This window comes from Ornithorhynchus anatinus, chromosome 21 (genome assembly GCF_004115215.2).
Source record: "Ornithorhynchus anatinus isolate Pmale09 chromosome 21, mOrnAna1.pri.v4, whole genome shotgun sequence".
In the NCBI taxonomy this organism is placed as follows: Eukaryota; Metazoa; Chordata; class Mammalia; order Monotremata; family Ornithorhynchidae; genus Ornithorhynchus; species Ornithorhynchus anatinus.
This window is the reverse complement of record NC_041748.1, coordinates 14,926,321-14,948,943: the sequence shown is the minus strand read 5'-3', so window position 1 is coordinate 14,948,943 and position 22,623 is coordinate 14,926,321. Positions and strand designations below refer to the sequence as shown.

The following is a 22,623-nucleotide window of genomic DNA, read 5'->3' as shown; positions in this document are numbered from 1 at the left end:
CAAATCTACATCTCCAGCCAGGAACAGTGATTAAAAGGGAATTAACTTGTATCTTCCTCCAACTAACTCAGCACTTAGAACAGTGCTCGACACACAGTAAGCACTTAAATACTATTATTACTATAATAATAAATAAGGAAAATGACTAAGTGGAGTGCATAGGCAAATGAACACCTGAGGGCCAACATGGAGGGTGGGAAGACCTGCTGGGAAGGTGGAAACTGACTTGTGGCTTGGTGGGGCGGTGATTAAAGGTGAGGGAGTTACAGGCAGGGTCAACTTGTCTACAGGTCCAGGGAAGGCCCTGCCCGATCACCCTTCTGGTGTTGGGCATTCAGGGTTGAAGGAGGCTTCTGGGTCGAGTGGAGGAGCCCTGCTCAGCATTCAGTCAGTCGGTGGTATTTATTAAACGTTTACTGTGTAAAGAGCACTGTTCTAGGAGCTTGGCTGAGTACACTATAATAGAGTTGATAGACACGATCCCTACCCACAAGAAGTTCACAGGAAGCCACCGCAAGTCATGCCCTCAGCAGGAATCAGCCCCTGCCTGTGGACCTAAGCTAGTACTACTACTAATAGTAATAATAATAATAAAAAAAATCTGTTAAACACTTACTGTGGACTAAGGGCTGGGTAGGTATGATACAGTCAGATCAAAAACACTGTCCCGCGTGGAGTTCGCAGTCTAATGGCAAGGGAGAACAGGGAAGTAAACCCCATTTTACAGATGAAGATGACACTAAGATGTTGTAATAACTACATAATAACTAAGGTGGATGGTTAAGTACCTGGACCAGGGTCACACAGCAGACAAATGGCAGAGCCTGAGTAGAAGCCCAGTGTCCAGATTCCCAGTCCTGTGTAATAGTAATAACCACACTCTTTGTTAAACATTTACTACACACTGAGCACTAGGGGTTTACAACCCCTGCCCCACTTGGGAGTCTCAGCCTGCAGGTTTTGAATCCCCATTTTATAGATGATTCCATCCCTGTTTTTCCTCCTACTCAGACTGAATTCCACGTGGGAAATGATGATTTTGAATCTATCCCAATGCTTTGTTCGATACTTGGCACATAGTAAGCATTTAAAAACACCACAATTATTATTATTATTAGAATTATTATTGCTGTTGTTGTCATTGTTAAAGCAGAGGAAAATGAGGCCCAAGAGAAGTGAAATGACTTGCCCAAGTATACACAGGAGACAAATGGTGGTCCCGGGGTTAGAATACAGGTCAATCAGCCATGTTTATTAAATGCTTACTATTAGCACAGTTTAGGAGAGTAATAATAATAATAACAATGGTATTGGTTAAGCGGTTTACTAAGTGTCAGGCACTGTACTAAATACTGGGTGGATACAAGCATATTGGGTTTTGTACAGTCCCTTGCCCCATGTGGGGCTCACAATCTCAAACCCCATTTTAGAGATGAGGGCACTGAGACACAGAAAAGTGAAATGACTTGCCCAAAGTCATACAGCAGACAGGTGGCAGAGCAGGATTAGAACCCACGACCTTCCGGCTCCCAGGCCCACACTCTACCCACTACGTCATGCTGCTTATAAGAGAGGCGGCTGATACGTTCCCTGTCCACTATCAATCAATGGTATTGATTGTGCGGAGCGCTGTAATAATAATAATGGTATTTGTTTAGCACTTACTATATACTAAACACTGTTCTAAGCGCTGGGGTAGATACAGGGTAACGAGGTGGTCCCACGTGGGGCTCACAGTCTTCATCCCCATTTTCCAGATGAGGTAACTGAGGCCTGGAGAAGTGAAGTCTCCCCCGATTAGACTGTAGGGCCATCAATGGGCAAGGATTGTCTCTATCTGTTGCCAGATAGAATTGTACATTCCAAGCGCTTAGTACAGTGCTCTGCATATAGTAAGCACTCAATAAATACTATTGAATGAATGAAGTGACTTATCCAAGGTATTTATTGCTATTGTTCTTGTCTGTCTGTCTCCCCCGATTCGACTGTAAGCCCGTCAAAGGGCAGGGACTGTCTCTATCTGTTACCGATTTGTCCATTCCAAGTGCTTAGTACAGTGCTCTGCCTATAGTACAGTGCTCTGCACATAGTAAGCGCTCAATAAATACTATTGAATGAATGAATAGTAAGCATCAATCAATACTATTGAATGAATGAATGAAGTGACTTATCCAAGGTCACACAGCAGACAAGTGGCGGAGGCAGGATTAGAACCCATGTCCTCTGACTCCCAAGCCCTGGCTCTTTCCACTAAGCCACGCTGCTTTTCTACTGTACTACTACTACTAATAATGTTGGTATTTGTTAAGCGCTTACTATGTGCAGAGCACTGTTCTAAGCGCTGGGGTAGATACAGGGGAATCAGGTTGTCCCATGTGGGGCTCACAGTGTTAATCCCCATTTTACAGATGAGGGAACTGAGGCACAGAGAAGTGAAGTGACTTGCCCAAGGTCACCCAGCAGACAAGTGGCAGAGCTGGGATTCAAACTCATGACCTCTGACTCCAAAGCCCATGCTCTTTCCACTGAGCCACGCTGCTTCCCTAACACGGGGCTCACAGTCTTAATCCCCATTTGACAGATGAGGTCACTGAGGCCCAGAGAAGTGAAGTGACTGGCCCACAGTCCCCCAGCTGACAAGTGGCAGAGCCGGGATTCGAACCCATGACCTCTGACTCCAAAGCCCGGGCTCTTTCCACTGAGCCACGCGCTTGGGGGGGGGAGTCCAATGCACTAGAGTTGGCAGGCCCGTACCCTGCCCCCCCCAGGAGCGCCCAGGGGTTACCTAGCAACCCCTGCCCTCGCCGCCATTGCTCTCCGGGCGGGGGCGCGCGCGGGGGAGGGGGGCGTCGTGGGTTGCTAGGCAGCGACGTCGAGCGGCGAGCGTCGGGCGGGGAGGGGTCACGGGTTGCTAAGCACCCACGCTGCGCGCCGAGCGTCGGGCGGGCGTCGTGGGTTGCTAGGCAGCGACGTAACGCGGCGTGCGTCGGGCGGCGGCGCCAGGACTGGCGGGAGGCTTGAGAGGCGGGAGCGGCCGCCGCCATGGCCAGAGGTACCGGGGCCGCGGGCTCTGTCTGGGCCTGTCCGTCCGTCCGTCCGTGTGTATATGTAGGGGCGAGGGTCCGGGTCGCCTCTGACGGCAGGAGAAGCGGCGAGGCCTACCGCCCGACGCCCCGGGGCCCTGAGGGCAATCGAGCGACTGACGGACTGGATCGATAGATCGATGGATCGATGGGTGGATGGGGGTCCTAATCCCCACCCCGCCACGTAATGACAACAACAATTATAATAATAGTGACTCTGTCTGTCCACCGCCTCCCCTGGGCCAAGCCTTGTTCTAATGAGACGAAGAAGCATCGTATTTGTTAAGCGCTTACTATGGGCCACTTTTCTAAATAATAATAATCGTATTTGCTAAGCGCGTACTGTGGGCCAAGCACTCGTTTAAATAATAATGATTGTACTTGTTAAGCGCTTACTTTGGGCCAGGCACTTTTCCAAATAATAATAAGGATCGTATTTGTTAAGCGCTTACTATGGGCCAAACACTGTTCTAAATAATAATCGTATTTGCTAAGCGCTTACTATGGGCCAAGCACTCGTTTAAATAATAATAATTGTCCTTGTTAAGCGCTTACTTTGGGCCAGGCACTCTTCCAAATAATAATAAGGATCGTATTTGTTAAGCGCTTACTGTGGCCAAACACTGTTCTAAATAATAATGATCGTATTGGTTAAGCGCTTATTATGGGCCAAACACTCTTCTAAATAATAATACTAATAATTGTACTTGTTAAGCGCTTACTTTGGGCCAAGCACTCTTCAAAATAATGATAATTGTATTTGTTAAGCGCTTACTATGGGCAAAACACTCTTCTAAATAATAATAATCGTATTTGTTAAGCGCCTATTATAGGCCAAGCACTCTTCTAAATAATACTAATAATAATTGTACTTGTTAAGCGCTTACTTTGGGCCAAGCACTCTGCTAAGTAATAGTAATCGTATTTGTTAACCGCTTATTATGGGCCAAACACTCTTCTAAATAATAAGAATATTTGTTAAGCACTTATTATGGGCCAAGCACTCTTCTAAATAATAATAATAATTGTACTTGTTAAGCGCTTACTTTGGGCCAAGCACTCTGCTAAGTAATAATAATAATCGCATTTGTTAAGCGCTTACTTTGGGCCAAGTACTGTTCTAATAATAAGAATTGTATTTGTTAAGCGCTTACTATGGGCCAAGCACTCTTCTAAGTAATAATAAGAATTGTATTTGTTAAGCGCTTACTATGGGCCAAGCACTCTTCTAAATAATAAGAAGAAGAAGAATTGTATTTGTTAAGTGCTTACTATGGGCCAGTCACTGTTCTAATAATAATAATCGTATTTGTTAAGCGCTTACTATGGGCCAAGCATTGTTCTAAGTTATAGTAATAATAATCATATTTGTTAAGTGCTTACTATGGACCAAACACTGTTCTAAATAATAATAATAATTGTATTTGTTAAGCACTTACTATGGGCCAAGCACTGTTCTAATAATAATAATAATTGTATTTGTTAAGCACTTACTATGGGCCAAGCACTGTTCTAATAATAAGAATTGTATTTGTTAAACGCTTACTATGGGCCAAGCACTGTTCTAAATAATAACAATAATGATAATTGTGTTAAGCACTTACTGTGTGCCAAGCACTGTTCCAAGCACTGGGGTAGATACAAGGTCATCAGGTTGGGCCATGTGGGGCTCACAGTCTTCACCCCCATTTTCCAGATGAGGGAACTGAGGCCCAGAGAAGAGAAGTGACCTGCCCCAGGTCACACAGCTGACAAGTGGCAGAGCCAGGATTAGAGCCCATGTCCTCTGACTCCCAAGCCCGGGCTCTTGCCACTAAGCCACGCTGCTTCTCTTAATGGCACTTGGTAGCTGGCAGTCTAGAGGGGGAGACAGACGTTAATAGGAATAAAGAATTTATACTTTGTAGAACCAGTGTGAGAGCAGATGTCATCTCAGTATGCGAGCGGCCCAGTCAGTCTGATGGCACGTAGGCGGGAGCCGAGAGGGCAGAGGAGATGTGGCCGGAGAGGGGCGGGTCAGTGCATTGTGGAGGGTCGGCGGCGGGTTGGGCCTGCTGGGACTCTGACGGCCTCGTGGCTCTTTCCCCAGTGTGGCAGCACCCGTACCTCAACGTCTTTAAGCACTTCAAGGTGGAAGAGTGGAAGCGGTCAGCGAAGGAAGGCGATGTGACGACCGTTATGGTAACGTAGCAACCCGAAGCCACGGTCCAGCCCTGTCTGGCCCCATGGGGAGAAGAGGCGGGAACTCTTCCCACCGTTTGGGTGGCGGAACCAACCCAGTGGGCTCGGGCCTCGGTCCGTAGCCCCCGAACGCTAAGCCGACCCCTTCCTCCTCTTTCCCGGTCCCACCCCAGGACAAGACGCTCAAGGGAACCGTCTATCGGATTCGGGGTTCGATTCCCGCCAGCAACTTTGTCCAGCTCCCCAAGACCAGCAGCCAGTCTCTGGGGCTGACGGGGCGTCACGTCTACCTCCTTTTCAAGCCGATGCCCGCCAAATACTTTGTCATTCACCTGGATGTGGCCACAGAGGTGTGTGGGGCGGTTTGGGAGACGGGGCAGGGTGTCGTGTGAGCCCGGGACAGTTGGATGATAGCAGGGCCGGGCTGCCTTCAAGTGAGTAAAAGTCGGGTGGGATCGGGGGCGATCAGCGAAGCTTTTGGGAATTGAATGAGATGGGGGGATCCCCGCCCCTCACCTCCCAGCTGACGGACTTCCTCTCTCTGTCTTCAGGATAGCCAGGTGGTCCGCATTTCCTTCTCCAACCTCTTTAAAGAATTCAAGTCCTCAGCCACGTGGCTGCAGTTCCCTTTCATCTGCGAAGCCCCTCGGAATTCAGAGAATGACTGCACAGCCAAGACCTCCAAGCGAGGTGATACGGGATCACGGGTGGTGGGAGGGTGGGGGTAGAAGTGGGGCTTGGAGGGAGGAGGCAGTCATCTTTTGAACCCAAAGTCGACGTCAGAGAAGGTGAAGCTGCCACACTGGTGAGTGTGCGGCTGAAAAGGCCAGTGCAGGCCCCAGGGTTCCGCCCGCCTGACCTCCACACACAGTCTGTGCCCCTGGCCGCACTGTTCTCTTTCATTTATTTAATCGTATTTATTGAGTGTTTACTTGTGCAGAGCACTGTATTAAGCACTTAGGAGAGTACAGTGCTACAATAAACAGTATAAACAGACATATTTCCTGCCCACAATGAGCTCATAGCATGTACAGCGCCTGAGTCTGCTCGGCCTCCTCTCCCAAGGCGCCGGCTGCAGACCCGGCCAGCTCCCGTCCTCCCGAGGCCGCCTCTTTTGAGCTATTGACCGGTTTCATTGACCAGCAGCATTCCGACATTCCGTTTTCTTAGCCCCAGTCTCTTTTTCGGTTGGTTTGGACAGAGCTAAGAAGCCCAGGGGTGAGCTCAGTGTGGGTGAGACTGACAGTCTTCAAAAAAGCCCCCCCTCTCCATTCAGGGTGAGCAGGGTCCACCCCTGGACAGGTCCACACCCGGACAGGGCCACTGGGACATCCAGGGCGCCGCTGCCTCAGCAGCAGCCAACACCCTGAACCCCCTGTTTGTGCCAGGATTTTTTTTCTTGAAGTACCGGGGAGAGGCTTCCCACCAACAGTAGCTTACAGTCTGGGGGGAGGCAGACATGAGTATAATGAAATAAATTATGAACTTGTACGTAAGTGCTGTGGGGCTGAGGGAAGGATGAATAGAGGAAGCAAAGCAGAGTGACGCAAGAGTGGGAAAAGTGGAAGTGATGACTTAAGGAAGGTCTCTTGGAGAAGATGTATCTTCAATAAGGCTTTGAAAGTGGAGAGAGTAATTGTCTCATATGAAGAGGGAGGGCGTACCAGGCCAGAGGCAGGACGTGGGCAAGGGGTCGGCAGCAGATAGACAAGATGGAGGTACAGAGAGTGATTGGCGTTAGAGGAACGAAGTGTACGGGCCGGGTTGTAGTAGGAGAGCAGCAAGGTAAGGTAGGAGGGGTTAAGGGAGTGATTTAAATCTGATGGTAGGGAGTTTCTGTTTGATGTGGAGGAGGATGGGCAACCACTGGAGGTTCTTGGGGAGTGGGGAAACAGACTGAAGGTTTTTGTAGAAAAATGATCTGGGCAGCGCAATGAAGTATGGACTGGAGTAGGGAGAGGCAGGAGGCCGGGAGATCAGCAAGGAGACTGATACAGGAATCAAGGTGGAATAGGATTAGTGCTTAGATTAATGTGGTAACAGTTTGGATGGAGGGGAAAGGACAGAGCTTAGCGATGTTTTGAAGGTTGACCCGATAGGATTTAGTGATAGATTGAATATGTGGGTTAAAGGAGAGAGTACAATCAAAGATAATGCCAACTATGGACGTGAGAGACAGGAAGGATGGATGAGCAGCAGCGTGGCTCAGTGGAAAGAGTACGGGCTTGGAAGTCAGAGATCATGGGTTCGAATCCTGGCTCTGCCACTTGTCAGCTGTGTGACTGTGGGCAAGTCACTTAACTTATCTGAGCCTCAGTGACCTCATCTGTAAAATGGGGATTAAGACTGTGAGCCTCACGTGGGACAACCTGATTACCCTGTATCTACCCAGCACTTAGAACAGTGCTCTGCACATAGTAAGCACTTAAATACCAACATCATTATTAGTATTACAGCGATGGGAAAATCGGGAAGGACAGGGTTTGGGTGGAAAGGTAGGAGTTCTGATTTGGACATTTTAAGTTTGAGGTGTCGGTAGAACTTCCAAGTAGAGATGTCTTGAAGGCAGGAGGAACTCCAGGCCATAATTCACTTTGCTGCCCTGATCATTTTTCGACAAAAACGTTCAGGATGTGTTTCCCCTTTCCTCAGAAAACTCTGTTGGTTTCCCATCCACATCTGCATCAAACAAAAACTCCTCACCATTGGCTTCAAAGCACTCAATCCCCTTGCCCCCTCCTACCTAACCTCACTACTCTCCTACCTCAAACCAGCCCACACACTTCGCTCCTCTAATGCTAACCTTCTCACTGTGCCTTGATTTCACCTGTCTTGCAGCCAACCCCTCACCCACGTCCTGCCTCTGGCCTGGAACGCCCTCCCTCCTCAAGTCCTACAGACAATTACTCTCCCCGCCTTCAAAGCTTTACTGAAGGCACATCTCCTCTAAGAGACCTTCCCTGACAAAGCCCCACTTTGCTCTTCCCCCACTCCCTTCTGCATCTTCCTGACTTGCTCCCTTTGTTCTTCCCCCTTCCCACCCCCCCAGCACTTATGTACATAACTGTCATTTATTTATGTTAATGTCTGTCTCCCCCATCTCTAAACTGTAAGCTCACTGTGGGCAGGTAATGTGTCTATTTGTTATTGTATTGTACTCTCCCAAGCACTTAGTAAGTGCTGTGCACACGGTAAGCGCTCAATAAATATGATTGAATGAATGAATGACTGGAGAGGGATCAGGGCTGGAGATGTAGATTTGGGAATCATCTGCAGAGAGGAGGTAGTCGAGGCCATAGAAGCGATTGAGTTCTCCAAGGGAGTGGGTGTAGATGAAGAATAGAAAGGGACCCAGCACTGAGCCCTGAAGGATTCCCACAGTTAGGGGCTAGGAGGCAGAGGAGGAGCCCGCAGAAGAGACTGATAATGAGTGGCCTAAGAGATAGGAGGGAGAACCAGGAGAGAACAGTGTCAGTGAAGTTGAGATTGGGTAATATTTGCAGGAGAGGTGGTCAGCAGTGAGGAAGGCAGCTGAGAGATTGAGGGGGATTAGGATCAAGTAGAGGCCATTGGATTTGACAAGAAGGAGATCATTTGCAACCTTGGAGAGGGTTGGTTTTGTGGAGCAAAGGGGTCAGAAGCCAGGTAGGAGATGGTCAAGGAGGAAATTAGAGGAGAGGAACTTGAGACAGTGGGTGTAGTGGTGATAAGTTAAGGTAGCCGTGGGGTCAAGGGAGAGTTTTTTTTAGGATGGGGAGACATGGGAATGTTTGAAAGAAGTGGGGAAGAGCCATTGGAGAGCGAACAGTTAAAGGTGGCTGTTAGGAAGGGAAAAAGGGAGGGGCAAGTGCTTTGATCAGGTGCAAAGGGAGGGGGTCAGACGTGCAGGTGGAGGGGGTGGATTTTGAGAGAAGAGAGAAGATCTACTACTTCTACTACTGGAAAATATAGGGAGAGTTGAAGAAGGGGCAGAAGGAGGGAAGGACTGGAGAGAACCAAGGGAGATTTTAGGGAGGTCATGCCTGGTAGTTTCAATTTTCTCAATAAAGTAGGTGGCTGGTGCATTAGGGGCAAGAGATGGAGTAGGCAGGGGGACAGGGGGTTTGAGGAGGAAGTTAAACCTCTGGAACAATTGCCCAGAGCAATGAGCGTGGGTGTCAGTAAGGATGAAGAAATCATTTTGCCGGGCAGAGGAGAGAGCAGAATTAAAGCACCACAAAGATAAACTTGAAGTAGACCAAGTCGGCCTGATATCTAGATTTCCACCAGCCGCACCCTGCCTCTCGTACATATGAGCGAAGGACGGGGACTGTGGAAGTGCTCCAGGACTGTGGATTAGTGGTATGAGATCGATGAAGGGATAGGGGAGAGAGTGAGTTGAGTTCTGTAGAGAGGGTGGCATTGAGAATGTCTATTTGGTCATCAAGGGAAGGAGGCTCAATGGGGCATGATGACCTGAGAAAATTGGATGGGGTCAGAAGATTGGTGGTGTCTGATGGGGGGGACAGCACAGATTTGTTAGGGGAAGGTATGTGAGAGAGAAGTCAGGTGAGGAGGTTGTGTTTACCCCACCTGCTGCTACTGCTGTGACAATTTAACTTGTCCAAGCCCCAGTTCCCTGGTAAGTGCAAAGATGGTGATCCCGGACCAGTCTTGGCCTCCCGGGGTGGTCGGGGTGGCAATGGGTAGGACACCACGAGGTTGGCATCCTGGAGAAGGGAACCGCGGCTGCAAAAGGAGCGGTCTGCGACTGTCCAACCCCTTGCCGGCTGCCCGCCTGACCCGGGGGGCTTCTGGCCTGCAGACCACATCGGGATGGCCTCCGCCAGCGGGCGCTGGACCTGCCTGCAGCTGGACCTCAACCTGACCTTGGCGTTGTTCCTGAACCGCCACTACAGCCACCTGAAGAGCATCAAACTGTGCGCCAATCTGCTGGTGAAGAACCTGTTCACCAGCGACCTGCTGTTCGACCCAGGTGCCGGGGCCGGGCCGGGGGCCGGATGAGAATCTGGTCTGAGGCTGCCCTACTCCGTCATATCCCCTATTCCCTCTCCCTTCTGCATCATCTGACACTTGGATCTGTCCTTTTTAAACACTTGTCTCCCCACAGCATATCTGCCATTCACTTTCATGTCTTTCTCCCCCTTGTAGACTGTAAGCTTGTTGTGGGCAGGGAACATGTCTACCTACTGTGTGTTCTGTACTCTTCCAAGTGCTTAGTCCAGTGCTCTGCACCCAGTAAGCGCTCCATCAGTGCCGTTGATGGATTGATTGACTGAGGGGGGCCCAGGGCCTGTGGACCTGCTCCAGTTCTCACAGCCGTCTTTGCCCTCTCCCACCCGTGCCCAGGGATCACCTTTTCGGAGGCCCGCCGGGCCAAGCTGGCTCTCCCAGGCTCTTCTGCGATGCCCCGCGAGATGGCTTTTCCCGTCTCCAAGGGACAGAGCTGGCACGACCGCTATACGTTCATCAGGTGGGCTCAACAGGTGGGCCTGCCACCGGGTGGGGGCTCTGTGCACGGAGGCTCGGCCCGGGGCGGGCGGGCGGGCTGAGGGAGGCGACGCTGGCGTGCTGACACCTTCCTCCCTGGTGATCCTGTCCTGCCACCCCCCAGGTTTCCCTCCGATGGCCCCCTTGCGCACCATGATTGGATTCAGAGAGGCGGAGGCGGATCCCCTCTCCCAGCAGGTAGGTGGGGGCGGAGACTGAGCGTGTGGCAGGAGGGTGGCCGGCTTCCGACTCCGTCCCCCACCTCGGCCCTGGCTCTTGCCATTCCTCTCTTGGAGGTCCAGCGTGCCCTCTTCCCTGCCCAGTGCTGCTCAGCAGACCCGTCCAGGACCGAGTGGCCCTCGTCCAGCAGATCACCAGTCCCCTAGCTGTAAGTACCTGGCTCGAGGGGCTGCCCGCGTCCGTTTCCTTTTCTTCCCGGGCTCTCGGTATCCTAGACACACAAGGTGAGTCGGGCCCTGTCCCCCCGGGCCCCTGGCCTACTTCCGGGGATCGTTTCATCTTTGCCGGGGACCTGGGGCTTTTCCCAGAGGCTTCGCCCACCTCCCTCTGGGATGAGGACACCTCCCGAAGGGAGCCGGGCAGGCCCCAGGCGGCCAGAAGCGGCATCTGAGAGACACCGGGACACCGGCGGACAGGAGCCCCTTGCTGGAGGGGATGCCACCGGTCCAGCCTTCCCCAGGGACCACAGAGGCTGCCGCGGATCCCCTCACAGGCTGGCTGGAGACCCTGGCAGCCTGGGTGAAGCCGGGACTGATGAGGTGAGGGCCAGGAGGGCACCTCCTCCTCCCTGTGGGGCATGAGCTCTAAGGAGCTGGGGCTTGGGTAACCCCATCAGGAAGTCCGGCATGGAAAACCCCTCACTCTGCCCGGCCAGAGCCCGTGCTTCCCAGGCTCTGGGTGCTCTACCGGGTGCAGGGGGGCAGCTTGGGACCCTGCTTCCAGGGCTGCCGGCGGGAGTCCATCCAGCTCACTTCCCCTCAGCTCGAAGATCACCAGGGGATGTGGGGGCTTGCTGCTCCCGGGACCACTTATTAATTTGATGGTATTTATTGAGCGCTTACCGTGTGCAGAGCACTGTACTAAGTGCTTGGAAGAGTACAATGCAACAATAACAATACACATCCCTGCCCACAACGAGTTCATAGTCTAGGGTGGCGGGGCAGGGGAGGCAGACATTAATAGAATAAGCAAATTAAAGATATGAACATAAGGGGGGACCAGCGGCGGGAGGGGCGGAACCGGGCTTAAGCATCGCTTTGCCAGGGTGGAGGCCGGGCACGGGGGCTGTAGGCGGCTTCTTCCAGGAGCGCTTGTGGCCGCTTTCCAGATGCAACGTCCTTTTGGTCCCCAGGTCGCCCACACCCCGACTCAAAGATCAGCGGTCACTTCCGACAAGAGAGCGCTGCAGCACAGCGTAAGGCCACTGCCGAATCGCCTCCAACCCCCGCCCTCCAAACCAAACCCCTGGGCTACTCTGGCCTTGGGGACTGATGCCTTGGATTGACCAGAAGCCCATGGTAGAATCCTGTTGCCAGGATGTGCCCATGGGCTGCCACAATTGGGAGGAGCGGTGGTCCTGGCATCCAGGGGTAGGGGGGTCTCTATTCTGGCTTTGCATCTCATTTTGGAAAAGATGCGCATTCACCTGACGTCCTTGATCGAGTGTCCACTGTGTGCAGAGCGCTGCCCTGGGCGCTTGGGAGCAGACAATGGATGTAGAAATCAGAGTTGCCACCCCAAGAAGTTTAACATCCAATGGCTTCATCCCTGGCTTTTCCAAGAGAAGGGCGTTCGCCCTCCGAGGGAAAGGCTCCAAGGTTTGGGTGGGTGGGATGCGTTAACATGTGCTTTTTTCCCATGAGTCAAGTAGGTGGGAAACCCCTTCCCTCTCCTAGACACCCAGTCCCATCCCAGTCTGGGTCCAGACAGATCTTGAGGGCGGGGCTGGTGGTAGCAGGATGGTCAGGTGGTCAGGAGTAGGATTCCTCAAGGGGTCCGCTTACGGTCTGGGCCTCTGCATTGACACTATTTCAGAAGCTGCTGCCCGACCCGATCCTGATGCTGAGGGGAATCATCGGCTTCGGTGGCTGCAGCACCAGTCAGGTCGGGGCCCGGAGAGCTGATGGCCGGGGTCGGGAACCCATTCCGTGGGGGTGAGGGGAGGGGTCCCTGGAGGCGGATGGGTACCGGGCATGGGGATCCAGAGCAGCCACGGTGTGGCAAAGACCCCTCCCCTGGGTGTGTCCTGCATCGCTTGCCCCTTCGTGTGAGTGCATACATCAACTTGAGTGTCAATCAGTTACTCAGTATTATTAATTGAGTGCTTCTGTGGGCAGAGCACTGTTCTAAGCGTTTGGGAAAGGACAATACTATAGAATTGGTCTACTCGATCCCTGCGCACAAGGAGTTTACAGTCTAATAGTGTTGTCTCCTGGCACTTCCGGGGGATGCGTGAAGTGGTGTCCTCCCCAGAATTCCCACAAGCCGCCTGTCCCCGGCCTGGTTCCCTCAGGCTCTGTGGACTCAGGACGGCGCGTCGGTGGTGTACCCTTGCCACGCTGTGGTCGTCGCCATGCAGACGGAAACCAGGGAGCAGCGCTTCTTCGTGGGCCACACCGATAAGGTCCGTGGGGCCCCTTTCCCGCAGAGGACTCTGGGGTGGGCCCGGTGCAGCGAGGCAAGAAGCCCCGGATGTTTATCCAGTCTGTCATTCAGTCTCTAGCATCGAAGGTTTAGGCACTGTATTCAAAGCCTAGGAGAGGACAACGGTAGTACGACAGCAGCGTGGCTTAGTGGATAGAGCCACAGGCCTGGGAGACGACCTGAGTTCTAATCCCGGCTCTGCCACTTGTCTGCTGCATGACCTTGAGCAGCTCACTTAACTCCTCCATGCCTCAGTTCTTTCGTGTGTACAATGGGGATTAAGATTGTGAGCCCCATGTAGGTTGTGGATATTGTCCAACCTGACTGGCTTGTATCTACCCCAGTGCTTAGTACAGTGCCTGGCACATAGTAAGTGCTAAACAAATACAAAAAACCAAAAAAGGACAGTGTCTCCCTGTCCTCAAGGAGCTTGCAGTCTCGTGTGGGTGGGGACAGATCCAAACGTAGAGAGTAGATGTCGGGGGGCCCCCGATGTCCCCCCAGCCATCACTGCTCCTTGCAGGTTTCCTCCCTGGCGTTGAGCGGGAGCAGTGCCTTGCTGGCCTCCGCCCAGACTGGCCCACTGAGCTTGGTGCGGCTGTGGCACTTCCCCACCGCGAGATGCCTGGCTATGTTCAAGAGCCCCGTCCGCTCCGTCTGCTCCCTCAGGTGGGTGGAGGGGGTCCTCATGGTGGGGTTGGGGAGGGTGGGGGCAGGGGGCCAGGCCACCCTTCCTCCCTGGAACCTCGGCTCCAACCCAGTCTGGCCCTAGAGCGGCAGGCTGAGGCCCCTTCCCTCCTTGCGCAGTTTTTCCTTCAGTGGCGTTATCCTCTGCGGCGTCGGTAAAGACTGCAAGACTGGGAAAACGGTAATTGGTGGGGCTGGGCTGGGCTGGGCTGGTCTGGGGGCACGTTCAAACCCCCTTTCCGCCCCCTTGAAATCTTATGTGTTCTCTCGGGATGGGGCGGGCAGAAATTGGGAAAGCTATTGGGCCGGCTTTGAAGGGAGGGTGAGCTCACCAGATGATTCTGGTAACTAGGGGTTCACTGTGGAGCCCTCGGGGTGGGGCATCTGTCCCTCTGTCACTGGCTGATGCCCTCCCACAATTCAATGGGAGCAAGGTCCCCTTGCCAGGACTCTGATAGTGCCTCCCAGTACCTGAGGGAGGAGAAAGGGTTGAGTTTGGGCGGAGCTGGGAACGGATTCCGAGAACAGGCCTGAAGAGCGGCCCTCCCCCGGATTGGGGTGCGTCCAACATCCGGGGATCTCCCCCGGCTCGGGGATCGCCAGCGTCCGGGGCCTGTAGCGTCCCCATCGCGTGGCTGCAGATGGTGGTGGTGTGGAATACGGCTCAGGCGCGCCTGGGAGGTGACGTGGTGGTCCTGGCCAAGGCCCACACGGACGCGGACATCCAGGTCATGAAGATTGCCTTCTTCGATGACACCAGGTGATGAGGGTGATGAGTGAAAGGATGTCTCTTCAACCCTCCCAGTCTGTTCAGCTGCCCTCTCTTCTCCCCCTCCGCCTTCCCCTGCTGCCCCCCCAACAAGGTCCCTTGGCTCAACTTGGCTTCCAGAAACCTAAGAGGGGCCCAGAGGCTAGATGAATCTCTTCCTTTCTGGCCCTCTTCAGTCCTTGGGCCAGAGCCGCTCCTGTCAATCCATCAATTAATCGGTGGAATTTATTGCACGCTGACGTATATAGAGTATTGTACTGAGCACTTGGGACATGGCATAAAGGGGTAGGGAAATGGCCGGGAAGTTGGGGAGGTGGGAGAGAAACCTCTAGCCTTGGTCGGTAGCAGTGGCCCTGGGCCTGATACAAGAGCTGGCCCCAAGACTGCTCTGTGTGTCTGTCTCTGTCTCTGTCTCTCTGTCTCTCCTTCCATGACCGGCTCTGTCTGGCGCTCACTCTGCCGCTCTGGGCTGCCCGTGTCCCCGGCAAACACGGAGGGCAGGATGGTTTCGTGCGGTAGAGACAATGTGCGTCTGTGGAGGATGCGGGGCGGGGTCCTGCGCTCCTGCCCCGTGGCCCTGGGGGAGTACCACTCTCTGGACTTCACGGACCTGGCCTTTGAGGCGGGTCAGTCAGCTGACCGGGCGCCCGAGGATCGCCTGCTGTAAGAAGCCTGCGGCTGGGGGACCTGGGGACGGAACTGTTAAAGCTCTTTCTCTCGGGTGGCAGGGGTCCCGCCGGGCTGGTCCTCCCGCTTAAGCTCACCATGGGCAGGGAATTAATCTGTTTATTGTTCTGTCGTACTCTCCCAAGTGCTTAGTAGAGTGCCGGGCACACAGTAAGCGCTCAATAAATACGATTGAACATCTCTGGGAGCAGCTGGCAGGTGTGCATATTGGCTCTCGGGAAGTGGCCCCTTCAGCTCCCCATCCCACTGCCGTTGCAGCTTTGCCTGCAGCCGGAGCGGTCACATCCTGGACATCGACTACACGAGCCTGACCGTCCAGAACGCCCGGCGCCTGCTGCCGTCTCCGGTCTGGCCTGCCCGCCAGAGAGAAAGGCAGACGGTTGGCTCAGGTACCGGCCCAATCCCACTGGGTGGTCTGAGGGCTCACGCCCCAGAGCGGCGGGGCCGGGGTCCGCGGGTTGTGAGGCGGAGCCTTCTTTTCTCGGCAGGCCCGGGGATCGCCATCAACAGCATCAGCGTGTCGTCGTCCTTCTGTGCCACCGGCTCGGACGACGGCTACCTGCGGCTGTGGCCCCTAGACTTCTCAAGCGTCTTCCTGGAAGCCGGTAGGTGGGCCCGAGGGGGCCTCTGCCCTCAAGCCCCTGGCCAACAGTGGCACCCACTGATAGTCAAAGGGAGCACGGCCCAGTGCCCGCATCGAGCCGTAGCGCCATGAGCCGGCCACCGCTGACCTTGGTCACTGCCCGTGGGAGCTGGTTAGTTTTCAGGCTGCTGGCCGGGTCTGCCCACTGTAGAAAGCACCGTCGGTGGTTCTCGGCTCGGAAACCTTCAGTGGACACTCCTTGCCGCTCCCTGAGAGCGATGGTCAGAGTTTAGGACATAGATGCCAGCCCTGAGGCAGTGGATGGGGAAGGGGCGGGGAGGGAGGACATATTGCCAGCAGGCCTCCCCACCGTCTCTTGCTTCACCTCCGGATAGTATGAGGGAGCTGTGGGGAGCAGGACGGCCTTCCGTCCCAAGGAGCTCCGAGGTGTCCTTCAAGGCTGGGCACTCCAGGCCTCCAGTCGGCAGACACTCTTCTCTGGAGGGGAAAACGCCTGCCAGAATTTTTCTGGATAAAACGTGCTCTCCGGAGCTTCGTTCTGGTCCTCATAGCACAGGGCCGATGAGGACCTCGGACCGCCGCATCTCTCTTCCCCCTTGGGATCAGGAAAACACCAGGTTGCTTTTGGGGTGGTGGGGATGCCTGACCTGGGACATGTGGGACTGGGCAGGCTGACAGTCTATGGTGTGCAGAGCACTAGACTGAGCACTTAGGAGAGTGCATATGATTGAGTAGTTACAGTCCTTGCCCTTGAGGAGCTAACAGTCGATGGTGCGCAGGGAATTGAACTGAGCATTTGGGCGAGTAATAACAGTAATAATAATAATTGTGATATTTGTTAAGTGCTTAGTATGTTCCAAGCACTGTACTAAGCCCTGGGGTGGATACAAGCAAATCAGGTTGGACTTAGTTCCTGTCCCACTTGGGGCTCGCAGTCTCAATCCCCATTTTACAGATGAGGTAACAGGCACTGAGAAGTTAAGTGACTTGTCCAAGGTCACAGAGCAGAGAATTGGTGGAGCTGGGATTAGAACCCATGACCTTCTGACTCTCAGGCCTCTATCCACTATGCCATGCTGTTTCCCCATATAGGTAGTGACATGGTCCCTGTCCTCAAGGAGCTGCCAATCTGCTGGGTGCAGAGCACTGAATTGAGCACTCATGCAGAAGAGTTAGTGGACACAATCCTCACCCACAAGGAGTTGACTGTCTCGGATGTGCAAAGCACTGCACTACACCCTTGGATGGGTAGAATAGACTTAGCTGACACAATCCCTGCCATGACAGTCTACAGGTGGGCAGAGCTTGAACTGAGCACTTGGGAGAGTACAGTAGAGTAAGTAGAAGCAGTACGGCTTAGTGGACAGAGCATAGGTCTGGGAGTCTGAAGGACCTGGGTTTTAATCCCAGCTCCACCACTTGTCTGCTGTGTGACTTTGGGAAAGTATCTTAACTTCTCTGTGACTTAGTTACCTTATCTTTAAATTCATTGATTCAGTCGTATTTATTACCAAATACTGTATTTAAAAAAAAAAAATAGACATGGTCCCTTCCTTCAAGGAACTGACACCTAGTGGGGAAAACTCACCAAGTACAGGGCACCCGCCCCCATGGCTTTGGGCCCACCGGGAACTGAGAGAGAAAACGCTTCTTCTGTGCCGGCCCCTGTCCCGCAGAGCACGAAGGCCCTGTCAGCTGGGCCGGCATCAGCCCCGACGGCCTACGCGTCCTGTCCGCCACCTCCACGGGCAACCTGGGCTTCCTGGACGTCCCATCCCGTCACTACAGCACCCTGATGCGCTCCCACGTCAACTCGATCGTGGCCTTTGCCTCGGAGGGACAGCGGCGGCAACTGGCCACGGCCTCTCGCGACCACACCGTCCGCATCTGGGACCTGGACGCTCGGCAGCAGGTAGGGGTGCTCTGCCCTAGCCCCGGTCCGGTCCCGTCCCAGCCCTTCCCTGACCCAGTGGGGTCAGGAGGCCATCGGGACTCGACCGCTATGGTGAGGGTGGGCCAGGCCGAGGATGGGAGAGGGAAGCAGCGTGGACCGGTGGAAAGAGCTCGGGTCTGGGGGTCAGAGGACCTGGGTTCTAATCCTGGCTCCCTCACTTGTCTGTTGTATGACCTTGGATAAGTCACTTCACTTCTCCGGCCCTCAGTTACCTCATCTGTAAAATAGGGATTAAAGCTGGGAGCCCTAAGCCGCACATGGATTGTGTCCAACCTGATTAACTTGAGCATGGGTCTGGAGTCCGAGGACCTAGGCTCTCGTGCCCGCCCTGCCACATGACTACCATGTGACCTTGAACAAGTCACTTCACTTCTCAAAGCCTCTGTTTCCTCTTCTGTAAGTGGGGATTAGATACCTGTTCCCCCTCCCTTCTAATAATAGTAATTATGGTATTAGTTAAGCACTTAATATGTGCCAGGCACTGTACTAAGCGCTCATTGTGAGCCCCATGTGAGGCAGATACTGTGTCCAAACCTGATTATCTTGTATCTATCCCTGCACTTAATTAAAGGCTTGACACATAGTAAACCCTTAACAAGTACTGCAGTTATCATTATTATTATTATTATAACCTCATTCAATCCAAAAGCTGTCAATCAGCCACTCAGTCAGTGGTATTTATTGAATACTGGTGAAGAGCATTGTCCTGACCACTTGGGAGACTACAAGAGTATTGGCAGACATAATCCCTTGCCTCCAAGGAGCTGACAGTCGAGTGGGAGAGACAGACATTTAAAAGAAAATACAGGTTATGGAAGAAACCAAATGTAACCAAGTTTTGAGATATGTCCATAAGTGCGGTGTCGGGGATAGGGTGAGTACCCAAGGGCTTAGGGAGTACAGCCTCAATTACAAAGTAGAAGATGTAGGGAGGGATGAGAGAGAAACACTGTGGTGTAATGGATAGAGCATAGGCGTGGGAGTCAGAAGGACCTGGGCTGTAATCCTGGCTCCTCCACTTGCCTGCTGTGTGACCTGGGACAAATCACTTCACTTCTCAGTGCCTCAGTTTCCTCATCTGGAAAATGGGGATTAAGGCTGTGAGCTCTTTGTGGGACAGGGACTGTGTCCAACCCGATTACCTTGTATCTGCCCTAGTGCTTAGTACACTGCCTGGCACATAGTAAGCACTTAACAAATATCACAGCTATTATTATTATCATTATTAGATTAGTCTAGGAAGGCTTCGTGGTGGAGAGGTAATTTTAGTAGGGCTTTGAAAATGGGGAGGGTAGTGACATGACAGATTAATCGGTCGTATATATTGAGGGCTTACTGTGCAGAGCACTGTACTAAGCACTTGGGAGAGTACAATTTGACAAGATAACAGAATTGGTACACACGTCTCCTGCCCACCTTGAGTTTACAGTCTAAAGGGGGAGACAGACACAAATATAAATAAATTACTCTTATGTAACTCCTCACCATTGGCTTCAAAACATTCAATCACCTTGCCCCCTCCTACCTCACCTTGCTACTGTCCTATTACAACCCAGCCCACACACTTTACTCCTCTAATGCTAACCTTCTCACTTTGCCTCGATCTCACTTTTTTGCCAGTCACATCGCCTGTGTCCTACCTCTGGCATGGAACACCCTTCCTCCTCAAATCCAATAGATAATTACTCCCTCCCCCCCCCCCCCCGCCCTTCAAAACCTTTCTGAAGGCACATCTCCACCTCCCTGACTAAGCGCCCCTTTTCTCTTCTCCCACTCCCTTCTTTATCGCCCTGACTTGCTCCTTTTGCTCCTCCCCTCTCCCAATCCCCCAGCACTTCTGGGGGATATCTGTAATTTATTTGTATTAGTATCTCTCTCCCCCATCCCACCTCCAGACTGTAAGCTTGTTGTGGGCAGGGAATGTGTCTGTTTATTCTTGTACTCTCCCAAGGGCTTAATACAATGTTCTCCATGCAATAAGTGTTCAATAAATACGATTGAATAAATGAATGAATATACATAAGTGCTATGGGACTGGGGGGGAATAAAGGAAAAAAATACAGGTGACACAAAAGAGAGTGGGAGAAGAGGAAATAAGGTCTTAGGTGAGGCCTCTTAGAAGAGATGTGCTGTCAATAAGGTTTTGAAGGTGGGCAGAGTGATTGTCGGATATGAAGAATGAGGGAGCTCCAGGCTAGTGGCAGGATATGGGAGAGAGGTCGGCAGTGAGATAAACGAGATTAAGGTACAGTGAGTAGATTGGCATTAGAGGAGTGAAATATGCGGGCTGGGTTGTAATAGGAGAACAGCTAGGTGAAGTAGGAGGGAGCAAGGTGACTGAGAGTTTTAAAGCCAATGGTAATTTAAATCAAATTTCTGTTTGATGAGGAGGTGGATGGGCAACCATGAGAGGTTCTTGAGAAGTGGGGAAATGTGGACTGAATGTTTTTGTAGAGAAATGATCCGGACAGCAGAGTGAAGTATGGACTGGAGCGGGAAGAGACGGGAGGCAAGGAGGTCAGCAAGGAGGGAATTAAGGCAGAATAGAATAAGTTCATTCATTAGTATTTATTGAGCACTTACTATGTGCAGATCACTGTACTAAGTGCTTGGAATGTACAATTTGGCAACAGATGGAGACAATCCCTGCCCAATGAGGGGGGCTCACAGTCTAATCAAATAAGATTAGACGTATTAGAATAAGTGCTTAGATTAATGTGGTAGCAGTTTAGAAAGGGGAGATGTAGTGAAGGTTGACCTGGCAGGATTGAGTTTTTCTCTCCCCTCCGAGACTGTGAGCCCATTGTGGGAAGGGATTGTCTCTATTTGTTGCTGAATTGTACTTCCCAAGCACTTAGTACAGGCCTCTACACACAGTAAGCATTCAGTTGTATTAATTGAGCGCTTACTGTGTGCAAAGCACTGTACTAAGCACTTGGGAGCATGCAATATAACAACAGATACATTCCCTGCCCACAACGAGCTCACAGACTAGAAGGAGAGAGAGACATTACTATTCATTAATAAATAGAGTATAGGTATATACGTATGTGCTGTGGGGATACTGCTGGGAAAGATGGGAGAGTTGAAGAAGGGGCAGGAGGAGGGAGGGACTGGAGAGGAGTGGGGGAAATTTTAGGGAGATCATGCCTCAGGAGTTCCAATTTTCTCAATAAAATAGGTCATTAGAAGCAAGAGATAAGGGAGAAGTGAGGTCTAAGGAGGGAGTTAAATGTCTAGAACAACTGGTGAGGGCAAAGGGTTTTGGTGTCAATAAGGGTGGAGAAATAATCTTGCCGGGCAGAAGAGAGGGCAGAGTTAAAGCACGTGAGGATAAACTTGAAGTGGACGAAGTCGGCCTGATATCTAGATTTCCGCCAGCAGTGCTCTGCCCTTGTGCATGTGAACGAAGATGTGAGCAGGTGATCCAGGGCAGAGGATTAGTGGTACAAGATTGACGAAGGGATGGGGAGCGAGCAAGTGAGTTGAGTTCAGAAGAGAGGGAGGTGTTCAGGGTGTCAGTTTGGTCATCAAGGGAAAGTAGGGTATGGATTTAGCATCCATGATAAATTGAGAAAATTGGATGGTGTCAAAACATCGGCATCTCTGTGGTGGAACAGCACAAATTTGCAGGGAGGAGGTGTGTGTTATATTGTATTCATTCATTCAATTCAATCGTACATATTGAGTGCTTACTGTGTACAGAGCACTGTACTAAGCGCTTGGAAAGCACAATTAGGCAACAGATAGAGACAATCTATACCCAACAATGGTCTCACAGTCTAGAAGGGACTCTAGACTCTCCCAAGATCTCAGTATGGTGCTTTGCACATAGTAAATGCTCAATAAATACAATTGAATGAGTAAATGGTAAGGTAAGTGAGGAGGCTGTGGTCAGATAGAAGGATTTCAGAATTGGTGGGGATAAAGGTTGTATAGTGACGAGAGATAATGAGATCAAGTGTGTGTCAAGTGGTGAGTGGGTGAGCTGAGGTGGAGCAGGAGGTCAGTGGAGTTGAGGAGTAATAGAAAGCGGGCAGCAGAAGGGTCGTCAGGAACATCTGTGTGGATGTTGAGAAACAGTAAGGCCTAGTGGAAAAAGCGTGGACCTGGAAGTCAGAAGGACCTGGGTTCTAATTCTGGCTCCGCCATTTATCTGCAGTTTGACCTTACACAAGTCATTTCGCTTCTCTGTGCCTCAGTTACCTCATCTGTAAAATGGGGCTTAAGATGGTGAGTCCCATGTGGGGCAGGAATCTAGTATCTGGAGTGGAAGGTAGAGGCGCTTTGAAGAAAGGCAACAAAAGGGATGGGGGAGACGCAGTGGTGTGAAAGCGACATGGGGCGCAAGAAGGAAGCCAACTACTCCCCTTTCCCAATGATGATGATGATGGTATATGTTAAGCGCTTACTATGTACCAAGCACTGTTCTAAGCGCTGGTGTAGATACAAGGTAATCAGGTTGTCCCACTTGGGGCTCACAGTCTTAATCCCCATTTTACAA

At 52.0% G+C, this 22,623-nt stretch overlaps 1 protein-coding gene across 6 annotated transcripts in view; it reads left to right on the top strand.

Annotated features, from left to right (window-relative positions):
* Positions 1–2,974: 2,974 nt before the first annotated feature.
* The window catches only part of WDR90 (WD repeat domain 90), a 35,906-nt gene continuing 16,257 nt past the window's right edge, over positions 2,975–22,623 (top strand). For 5 of the 6 annotated variants that reach the window (XM_039915026.1, XM_039915027.1, XM_039915025.1 and 2 more), the window contains exons 1-19: positions 2,975–3,052; positions 5,173–5,264; positions 5,438–5,614; positions 5,816–5,954; positions 10,069–10,239; positions 10,614–10,737; positions 10,879–10,952; positions 11,051–11,142; positions 11,303–11,533; positions 12,127–12,189; positions 12,810–12,878; positions 13,288–13,398; positions 13,942–14,087; positions 14,226–14,286; positions 14,747–14,865; positions 15,376–15,537; positions 15,820–15,950; positions 16,050–16,166; positions 17,842–18,077. In XM_039915026.1, the coding sequence (XP_039770960.1) occupies positions 3,043–3,052; positions 5,173–5,264; positions 5,438–5,614; positions 5,816–5,954; positions 10,069–10,239; positions 10,614–10,737; positions 10,879–10,952; positions 11,051–11,142; positions 11,303–11,533; positions 12,127–12,189; positions 12,810–12,878; positions 13,288–13,398; positions 13,942–14,087; positions 14,226–14,286; positions 14,747–14,865; positions 15,376–15,537; positions 15,820–15,950; positions 16,050–16,166; positions 17,842–18,077 (2,325 nt within the window). In that variant the 5' untranslated portion in view covers positions 2,975–3,042. The remainder of the gene's footprint in view (positions 3,053–5,172; positions 5,265–5,437; positions 5,615–5,815; positions 5,955–10,068; positions 10,240–10,613; positions 10,738–10,878; positions 10,953–11,050; positions 11,143–11,302; positions 11,534–12,126; positions 12,190–12,809; positions 12,879–13,287; positions 13,399–13,941; positions 14,088–14,225; positions 14,287–14,746; positions 14,866–15,375; positions 15,538–15,819; positions 15,951–16,049; positions 16,167–17,841; positions 18,078–22,623) is intronic. The other variant, XM_039915028.1, reaches the window with a different exon arrangement.